This window comes from Telopea speciosissima, chromosome 6 (assembly GCF_018873765.1).
Source record: "Telopea speciosissima isolate NSW1024214 ecotype Mountain lineage chromosome 6, Tspe_v1, whole genome shotgun sequence".
Lineage (NCBI taxonomy): Eukaryota > Viridiplantae > Streptophyta > Magnoliopsida > Proteales > Proteaceae > Telopea > Telopea speciosissima.
Window position 1 is genome coordinate 24,560,205 of NC_057921.1, and position 10,893 is coordinate 24,571,097.

General features: G+C 39.5%; 1 protein-coding gene across 1 annotated transcript in view; it reads right to left on the reverse strand.

Moving 5' to 3' along the window:
* The window catches only part of LOC122666230 (33 kDa ribonucleoprotein, chloroplastic-like), a 29,798-nt gene extending 20,213 nt beyond the window's left edge, over nt 1-9,585 (reverse strand). The window contains exons 1-3 of the mRNA XM_043862383.1: nt 9,185-9,585; nt 8,991-9,089; nt 8,071-8,361 (exon numbers count right to left, since the gene is read on the reverse strand). Coding sequence (XP_043718318.1) covers nt 8,071-8,361; nt 8,991-9,089; nt 9,185-9,580 — 786 coding nt within the window. The 5' untranslated portion in view covers nt 9,581-9,585. The remainder of the gene's footprint in view (nt 1-8,070; nt 8,362-8,990; nt 9,090-9,184) is intronic.
* Between the last annotated feature and the right edge of the window lie 1,308 nt (nt 9,586-10,893).

Here is a 10,893-nt window from a genome sequence, read left to right on the forward strand (position 1 = left end):
TCTATTTTATAAAAAAGGAGTTTGACTCAAATAAGGTAAGTTGGTTAGGAGTTTATGAAATTACTCCTAACCCCTTACTTGTTACAGAATTACATATTAGGACTGAAGAAATAAAAAATAACAGAAAACCCCACAAAACCAGAACTAAAGTACCAAAGTACCCCCAGTTTCCAACAGTATAAAATGACAATGTAGACATGTGAATGAATGTTTGCCTCTCGAGAGTGCTTGAAAAGCTATATTAGGCAGAAATGAAAATGAAAGGAATGACTGGTAATGAATGAACATGAAATAAGGAATAGTAAATGAAAAAGACAGTTCTGTTAGCCATTCCAGCAACAACAAACTCAGCCTTATCCCAACTTAATGGGTCAGCTACATGGATCCAAACAAAACAAAATACGTAAAATTGAGGTGTACAAACAAAGGAAGACTGAAGAGATGAGACATGAAAAATGGAAAATGACCAATAAAAGATGAAAGTAAGAGGAAAGAGGCACAATCCAGCAAGTCAGGAGAATCATAGCTAAATGGGATCTACTACATGGATCCTTGACCTCCAATAGGCTTTATCTAAGGTCATACTTGATACAAGTCCTAGGCTATGCATGTCCTTCCTCACAACTTCTCCTATAGTCATTTTAGGCCTGCCCCTAACTCATTTAGCTCCTCCAATCAGAATCATATCACTCTTCCTTACTGGGGCATCCATAGGCCTCCGTTGAACATAACCATACCACCTCAAACAACTCTCTCAGAGCTTATCGTTGATCGGGACAACTCCCAAGTCAGCTCTAATACGTTTGTTTCTTACTTTATCCTTCCTAGTTTTTCTGCACATCCGCATCTCTGCTACACAACTTCTCAATATGACACTTCTTAACTGCCCAACATTCTACCTCATACATCTTAGCCGGTCGTACCACAGTCCTATAGAACTTTCCTTTAAGATTTAAAGGAATATGTTGGTCACATAGCATTCTGGACACACCTCTCCACTTCATCCAGCCTACTTTAATTCTCTGAGAAAAATCCTCTGTGTCACCTTCTTTATGTATTATTGACCCCAGATATCTAAAATAGTCAATGTGCAGTATCTCTCTTTCCTCAATTCAAACCATGTCAGTATCCATCATAGTGTGACTAAAATTACACATCATATACTCTGTCTTCGTTCTACTAATCTTAAAGCCTTTTGTTTCCAATGTTGATCTCCATAGCTCTAACTTAGCGTTAATCCCTACTCTTGTCTCATCCACCAAAACAATATCATCGACGAAGAGCATACAACATGGGGTAAATATGTTAGATGAGGCTAATGAATGCTCATCACTCTGGGAAAATGGGAACGAGATGCTTGGTTGGACCAACCGAATGCCTCGTGGAACGCTTGAGATGCCCTACCATGGGATAGGATACTTTGCGTAGCCAGTAGAATGCCTCACATTTTTATGCTGGAGATGTATGATGCTTTGCCTTTGGGCAGAATGCCTCGCATTTTTATGCTTGAGATGTATGAAAGATTGTGACAGGTAAGACCGGTGTCTGGCCGAGATCGTTGGATCTTTGGAAAAGCCTCATTTATGTTAATTATATGAATCATAAGTTTTGACAAACTGTCTTTAAAGATGAATGAACAGTGTCAGTGTGAATTTTTAAATGCTTAAACACTTGAAAATTTATACTGAGAATTGATGATTAGCATGGTTATGCATGTTACACTCGCTAGACTATTAGCTCACCCCGGTTGTTTATCTTTTTGTAATAGATGATAGACAATCAGATAAAGGCAAAGGACTTGCCAGGGCTGACGAGATATAGATTACTTGTTATTTGTATTTTGATTGAACATGTGTAAATGTTTATGTTTGATGTATCCCAAATAGTACGTAAATATAAATCCGAACTGTTAAAGTTGTAATTAGATGCTATCAGATCCAGACCTTTTTGTTGTATCCAACTATTGAAGGAATGTATGTTTTAACCCTTTTGCGTTAATGAAAGACTTTTGCTGTATATGATTGATGAACTATATGTTTGAGTATTTAACTCCTTTAGTTATCATGTGATGACACAACCCGGCCTATGTGGCCGACGATGATAGATGGTTTCACCCCTGTGTGGGTCCCTACCAAGTCTGGTGGTTTGGGGACGTTACAATATACATTTGGAGGCATTGTGTGAAGCCACATTATGAAGTTGTCCTTCTTCTGTCCTTTCTTCTGCCTCCCACCTAACAGCTCCTTCAACATAAACAACAAACATAACCTTATCTCATCTATAGTTTACTTCCCGATGTATTGCATTTAGTTGCCTCTCCATCTCACTGCAGGATCTGGTTCTTCATGCTTGGGCTCCTGCTCCTACAGATATCATCATGTTTAATATGGTTGATAGCTTTATATGCAATCTAGGTCCTGTAGGTATTGGGGTGTCTATCCAAAACAAGTTGGACAGATTCTAGTAGTATTTTGGGTCCCATTGGTCCTGCTGAACTCAAGGCAATCTATTGAGGCAAATCATGCCATACGTACAATCCTTGATTTAAATGGTTTATGTTTTGATGATTACATTTTATTTATGTGATGAAAAAGCTATAATGCTCTTCCTAGTACTTTAATGAGTATGCAGGTTACAAGCATTGAAGAAGTATGTCCTTGAGACCAAGCATCATATTGGAATATCTAAAGCTGCTCAAGAGACTTTGTCATGGATTGGTGGAGCTAAAGCTGGAAGATCAAGTGAAAGCCATCCATGAGGACTCAAGAAACTCAAGCTGGAAATGGAAGATCTATTTGTAGTTTGCTTGAATGTATCCTAGGTTTTGTGTTTCATCTATAAAATCTTGATGATCCTAGGATGTAATGATCCAAATGCTCATGCTCAAGCTCAACCACCTATGGACTTAAAATGGAAAACATAAGATAGGTGGCTCTAATGTAGACTGACTAAGTCAACTGAACCTAAATGGTTAAATCCATCATGATCATTGTCTTAGACCTATGGTAACCCAGAAGGACCTTATTTTGGTTCACTTGATATGGCATAAGAGCCTACTGAAAATTTTGTCCAAGTGATGTGCTTGAAAAGTATAAGATAATAATGTTGAGCAGAAAACAAAAGGGATTTCAGGAGGAAGAGCAGAAACAGAAGGAAAAAGAACAAGGAGGGATATGAAAATAGGTGGGAGTAGGGATGTATCGCACCTGAAACAAGAGAGGACATCAGAGGAGAATGAAACAGCAGTACTTGCGCACCCAAACCTCTTGGCAGAAACACCAACAAAAACTTACACTCCATATTCAACACTGAGATTTGATGTTTACGTGTATCCAAATAAAAAGACTCAAAAGTTCAAAACAATCCTAAACATCTGCTGAAATTGAAATTGAATTGAACTCAGACTCTATATCCTACACTCCTATTGTTTGCTAAAACGAGAATAAATATCAAACGACAAAAATAACCCATAACAACTAAGTTCCTTTTAAGGTCGGTCCAACCTTGCAACTGCATTAGCTCTCCAACTCTTAAAATAATTTGACTCCATCGAGTTAGGTCACGAACCCAAGACACTCTTATAGTGATCTCGATGTGGAGGTGGCACTTATCTCTGGAAGATGGTCAAACTGCAACTCCATGAGTAGGATTATTAGACTCACCCATAGCTGGTCGAACTGTTGAGGCGTATTTGTCAACGCATGAGGCAACATCAGAAATGTACGCCCTCCTTGTTTCACCTTGATGGTGTTCCGTTCACCATCGTAGAAAATATCAGCATTATGTTGCAATGGTCGCCCTAAGAACGTCACAATGCGCTAGGGGCTGACTAGGCAAGGCATCTTGTAGTGAGGTGGCTCTAAGTGTAGCTTTACCTGTACAAATGCAATGGCCTCTTCTCTAGCATTAGACCCAAAACCTTGCACATAAACTTTCTTGAAAAGCTAATCTCCTGGGAAGTTTAGTGCCAAAACTAGGTCGCAAAGATGAGGTTAGCTTCCACTCCCATGTCAAAAATTTGTATGGACTGCCGTTGAATTCTCATCATGTAATTCTGCCGGAAGAGGGGAGCCTTCTCTACTAGTCAATTGGACAAGTAAGGCTAGCTGATTTAGCTTCGGCCTCATCATCAAAACCATAATCAGTATCATCATTTGGATCAGGAGGACAAGGCTTATAAACCTCCATCTCATCCTTGTCGTCTATATTTGTCAACAAGGTCTCAACCATCATCACAGAATGAGTCTTGTTGGGACACTTATTGCCAAAGTGACCTTTCTCACCACAATTGTGGAATACAATATTCTTTAGCCACTCACTACCCTTAGAGACCTCTGACTTATTTCTTCAACCTTATAAGACTCAACTTTAATTTCTTCAGTCTTAGGTGTAGGCCTATAAGCTAAAGAAGTCTTGAGCATGTCCTTCAAGTAGTTGTACTTTTCTTCGGCTGTCTTGGCATATACAGCTGCCACATCAACTGATCAGAAATCCTCGTTAGCAAGCTATAACTAGATCTTTGTATTTAGTCAACTAATGTATCTCAACACCCATTTCTGATTTGTCTCCTGGAATCTGCATCTGAAGGACAACTTGTAGAACTCCATGTAGGTATCTACATCTTTAGTGCCTTGATGGAAATTGATCATCTTATGGAAGAGAATCTTTCCAAAATTACAAAGAATGAATTTCTCGTTCAATATCTGCTCCATAGCCTCCTAACTTATGTCGGGTGGACCCAAATGATGAACCTCTATTCTAGCACATCTTTCCGCTACGAACAAGCATACCCAGTGAATTTAGTGAGGATAAACCAGCATTTCTAGTCATCCGGAAAGGACTCGTAAGCAAAATTTCCTCTCGACTTTAATCAATCAATCAAGAAAATCATCGGGTCCCTTCTCGCCAATGAACTCTGGAACCTCGACCTTGATGCTGTAATCCATGTCTAAGAATTGTCGTGTGACATTTACTCCCCAAAATTCTTCCTCAGCCGGGCTGGGGCAGAATAGCAGAGCCAGTACAAGTATTAGTAGCATAGCAAAAATGCGCTCCTCGTCATTAATATGTTTGCTCGCAGTAATTGTGGCCTCTCGGGAGAATCGATGATTGCATCTTTGAGGTGTTAAGCTTTTTATCATCCTGGCGTCGAGCTATTTTTCCACAGGACCTCCCATACAATATCGTCAGCGCAGTAGAGTTTAACCACCAAGTTCGGGATGGATTGGTGTGGTTCCTCCACGCCTAGGACACCAGAATCCTGGGGAATAATTGGCTCAGGTTGCTGTCTTGGGGGCCATTGAGTTCTAACAGAGGAACTGGTGCAAACGGTCCTGCTTGGTCTCATCTGCTGAGATTTATGCTCTCCGAAATTAACCACCTTGGAAGTGAGAGCTGCTATAGTTGTCGAATGCTCTTGGAATCTGGACTCAAGCTTGCTGTGGTCTTTAGTTGAGTCTCAGTAGTTCCTTATATAACTTGTGGAGCTCAGAGTTTGTGATATGAGAGAGTCCCATCACGGTTAGTTCGGACATGAAAAGAAAAAAGAATTTCGGCTATGATACAAACTGGTGGAATCCCGGGTTCTGAAAACCTTAAATTTGGATTGTTATGGTCTCAAAAGTATATTAAATAACTCAAATCAAGAGTACAAAAGTAAATTCTGTAATTAACTTGAAAGTCAAGACCAACAAGGAAAAGAAAATAAAATTGTGGACTTAACTGGATGCAAATATGAAAGGGGAGGGTATTACTGGAAGTTAACAATAAGGGAATGAAATAAACTAAGAACTTAGTTGGCTTCCAATCAACAGAACTCCTCCAATATCAGTCCTATTAACACAAAATTTAAGGCAGAGATGGTTAACTCATAGAACTACTGAATGCAAGCAACAATCAGATCTAACAATCAGTTATTAATTGAAATAAAATTGCTGAAATTAGAATTGGCAGAAGAGGGAAATTCAGTTCTGGTTGCAGGTCTTTATCTCTCAATGAGAAGTGACTTAGGAGCTGAAGACCCAGTGTTGTGATTGCCAATCGAAGGGCAACCTATCCCCAGAATATCAGGCCCAACTGATCAGGGATGAGGATATCAAAGAGCTTTCTTCCCTGTCCAGCAGTTGCGCCCAACAGGAAAATACTAGTATAAGATAATAATGCTGAGCAGCAAACAAAAGAGAGTTCAGGAGGAAGAGCAGAAACAGAAGGAAGAAGAATAAGGAGGAATATGAGGATAAGTAGGAGTAGGAATGGATTGCTCCTGAAACAAGAGATGAGATTGGAGGAGAATGAAACAGCAGTACTTGCACACCCACAGCTCTTGGCAGCAACACCAACAAAAACTTTCATTCCATACTCAATACTGAGATTCAATGGTTACATGCATCCAAATATTAAGACTCAAAACAATCCTAATCATATCCTTAAACTGAAACCGAATTGAACTCAAACTCTATCTCCTACACTCCTATCGTTGGATAAAACAAGAATAAATAATTAATGACAGAAACAACCCCTAATAACTATATAGTACTTTATTGAGGTCATTCCAGCCTTGCAACTACATCAATCAGAGTATGCTTCCACTTTCAAGTGTCCATTACAAGAACAAAAGATCCTTGTCATCTTCACATGGGACTGTATAATAGCCTCATCTGTCTCAATATCAGTGTCCACGATTAGGCATGCTTGTAAGTGTAAAAATTGAGGGCAAGATGTTAGAGATATGAGCAACACTAAGTAGTAAAGTACAGAGTCACGGTAGCGATCCTATTATTAAACAGACACATTTTGAGAGGTGAAAAATACAGAGACAAATATTGTATTGAGATACCCAATAGTTCTATATGGTATTGACATAGAGTTAGGCATGGAGTCCTTTAGACCTGGGATGTTAGTTTCAGAACAAGACTCCAAGTCCTAGTCGTATTGACCATTTGACTATCAATGATGTTTTATGTTGTATTTGACAGCAGCTGTAAGTATGTAACGTATCAGCATAAAGAGCTCTTTCACCTTTATTTATATCATGATTTTATGCTTGTATTTATTGATTGAGAGGGGGGCCAGTTCCTACACACGCATGATAGGAACCCTTTCACACATTCCCACTTTAATGCCAATACTGCCACATAGCAGATTAGATGGGGCTCAAATTTTGGGGACAGGTAGAACCCTAGATTCCCTGCTCATATGTCAATCTTTAGCCCTATCGAAGTTTGTGACGTACAAAAATAGAGCTTTGAAAATCCAATTTTATGGGAGAACGCACACTAATGGTTGGAGTAACGTAGGGGTGCATGCCAATACACAAGAGGCTATGTGATTAAATACAGCTCTGAAATCAGACAAGTGGCTAATCCAGACCATGACCTCTTTATACAATGGTCAGAATAGCCACATCAGTTGTCGACGTGGGAAAACAATAGTGGCTCTATGGGAATGAGTTCCTACCACCGGCCTGTAGAATCATTTTTTTCCTGATTACAATCATAGCACTAGTAGATCTATCATACTTGTGTACAATGAGTTAGTGTTGAACTTCAGTGACTACGCATCAAACTAGGCTTTACAATCATAAAAGTTTTTGAACCCAGCGCACTTAATCATTTTAGATACTTCTTCATGCACAAAAATATACTCCCAGAGTTCTTCAGAAACATTCAGGAAAAAAAAACATAAATATTGTAAATTGTCAGGGTATGCAGCATGTGAGTGATGGAATCGACACTCAAATGTGAAACCTTGAATGTATAAAGTGCATAGAAGAATAGGACATTGATAAACTACACTGAAATGAAAGATGAGATCTAGGGTCTAGGAAGCATGTTCAAGTGAATATCAAACTAGGCTCTCAATTCCCAAGAAGACCCAAGTAGGTGTTTGAAATACTTCCTTGTGAATGACCTAAAAAGAAGCCAACGAAGAACTGAAACATATAGAAAAATTTAGAGAAATCCAGAACCAAGTACGCACATATATTGAAAAGCTAATGGTTTGATAGATAACCTACATACCTAAGAACTATGAAAAAGGCAGATAAGCATAGGACAAGTGAAGTTTTATTACCATTCCATCCAAAGCAGAAATAGCGGACTCTGCGTCCTCCCTTGTGGCAAATGAGACAAACCCATAGCCAGCAGATCTACCTGCGGGCCTTTCAAAGACCACCCTAGCTGAAACTGGATTGAAACTGGCAGAGAAGAATTCTCTTAGATGGCTAGATCTTGCTTTCCATGCAAGGTTGGAGACATAAATTTTATGGGGTGTCTCTCCAACAGGAGCACTTGCAAGAGGAGGAGGGGAAGGTTTCTTCATACTTTTTGCAAATTCCACTCGAATAATCCTTCCTGACAATTCCTGCATCATAAAAATCTCTATCAATAGAACCCAATTCTAGGATTGTACAAAATGTAGAAAGTTTATTGAATTTATTTAAGCCTAGACTAGAGCTTCATTACAACCCAAGCACTACCAGAAGACTGCCAAACCAAGAGGGAGGGGAGGGATTGCATAACTTTTCCAACCTATTAGTACTTCCTTCAACACACCAATCAAATGGAATTTTAGCGAACACCTCTTTCACCCAAAAAAAAAAATGCAAAATGAGAAACAATATACTAAAAAGAAAACATCAACAAAAATACAAAGTGCAAACAATGAAACCTTGATTTTTCAGAGGTAAAAAAGAAAAAACCGTTTCAGGTAAAAGGTCCAGAACAGAGGGGGGGAAATGTATTAGATATGTTTTAACTATCATGAACAATCCCTTTATTTCCTACTACTCAAATGTCAATTCAATAAATACTTCCTGAGAAAATTAGTAAGAAAAATAATTCCAAGTAGAAGTTCCCATAGCATTGAGAATTGATCCTCACCAGTGGGAAAAGGTAAATTCAGCTTCCAAACCCAGTATTTAACACATACCCAATTTCAGACAACGCACGGAAAGAAAAGTAAAACGAGCGCTAAATCCCCATAGCACTTACAGAGGAATCAAATTTATCAATGACAGCACGAGCCTCTTCCTCAGCAGCCATAGTGATGAAGGCGAATCCCTTGTTTCTCCCATCCTTTTGCTTAATAATCTAAAATGCAACAACACCGACCATTATATCACAAAGATAACGACATCTAACATATATGCTCAACCAAAACAAGGAAGAAGTAGTAGAAGCAAAACCTCGACATCTACAACAGGGCCGCATTCACCGATGATATTCTTAATATCTTCGGCAGATAAACTATAAGGAAGGTTAGCAACGTAAAGCTTTTCCTTTTGCTCTTCTTGGGTTTGCTCTGGTTTTTCTTCTACTGTGATTTCTTCTTGTACTGCAGAGTATAGTTCGAAACGGGATTTTTTGTTCGAAAGCGGGAGAGAAGCAAGGGGAGATTTGAGAGAAAAAGCACGGGCAGAAAAGCCACAATGGAGTTTAATGGACGGAGAAGGTTTCAGTGGCGAGAGAAACTTGAAAGAAGAAGATGAGGTGGAGAAGGTCGAGGCTATTGCAGCGAATGCTGCCATGGGTGAAAACAAACAGGTAGGCAGGGGAGGGGACTCACGGTTCTCTCTCTCCATTTTGATGCTCTTGGGAGTATGTGAGCTTAATCTGCTGGGCGTTGCCAAAAAGACAAACGATGCCCCTGATATTTCCCGGGATCAGAGTTGCACTTGTAAGTTCTAACCAAGATTCTTTAGTGCAACACCAGCAAACAACTATCTTAGCCTTGTTCCAAATTATTTTTCAGTAAATCCTTGTTCCAAATTAATGGGGGTGGGTTAAATGGATCCTAGAGACAATATGATAACAATAAAGAAGAAGTACCGAGGGGAGTACGGAATATAAATAAAGAAGTAAATAGCGGGTGGTATATATCATCGACACAAATTCTAAAGCATCGACCCTTCAATTCTGCTCTAGTTTTCGATAAGGAGTGAAATGCAAAAAACAGCAATCCAACAAGAAGTTCCAACTAAATGGGGTTGACCGCATGGATCTTTGATCTCCAACAAGATTATTTCATGGGTAGATGACTAAGTACCGGTAACTTCACTATTTATTGAATGCATAATGGAACAATTTGCAGTGGTGAAAGCCCCTACCTATGAAAGAAGCAAGGGGGACTAGTAATCCTACTCTCTGTCTTGCTACTTATGACTGCCTTGTCGACTCTATTGACAAAGTACCGCTCATTGCACGGTTCAGGGAACTCTGTCTTGTATGCTAAGAGAAAATCTTCAGTACAACTCTTCTTTCCTCCGTTCACTCCTCTCCTAACGCATGCAAGTCAAGTAAATGATTGATAGCCGAATCGGTGGACTGCTCGGCTCCTGCTTCTTCTCTATTTTCTACGTGCTAGGCTTGAACCCTATTGTGGTTAAAGAGGAAGTCCCCGCCCATACTTCACTTTTCAACTGACTATTTCAATCTAATTGTAAACTTGGCATTTGGAGTTTCGGATAATGTCTTTGCCCATTTAAATTTGATTTGATTTGCCAATAAGGCTAAAATTGATGGATGCCACAAGTAGATGAATAGAGCTGCAATAGGGTCGGGTTGGCCCAACCCCAACCCTGGGCCCCCTTAGTTGGGTTTAGGCCCGGTCCGACTCTAACTCAAGACCTGAAAACCCCAACTTTGACTCACCCTCAAGGCCGGGTTAGGTTGACCTTGATTGGCCCTAACCATGGGGTGTGACAACTATGGTGCTATGTTCCTTCCCTTTTTGTTTAGATATTTTAGTTCATATCAAGTTGTTTCACAATTTTGATGTTCGCTAGGCTAACTTTAAGATAAGGTATTTTAATCACAAGATTTGATATTCTATCTATTTTAACTCAAGGTACCATGGGCTACTGAGGTATGGCATAAGTACCTTCCCTCTGAAGTA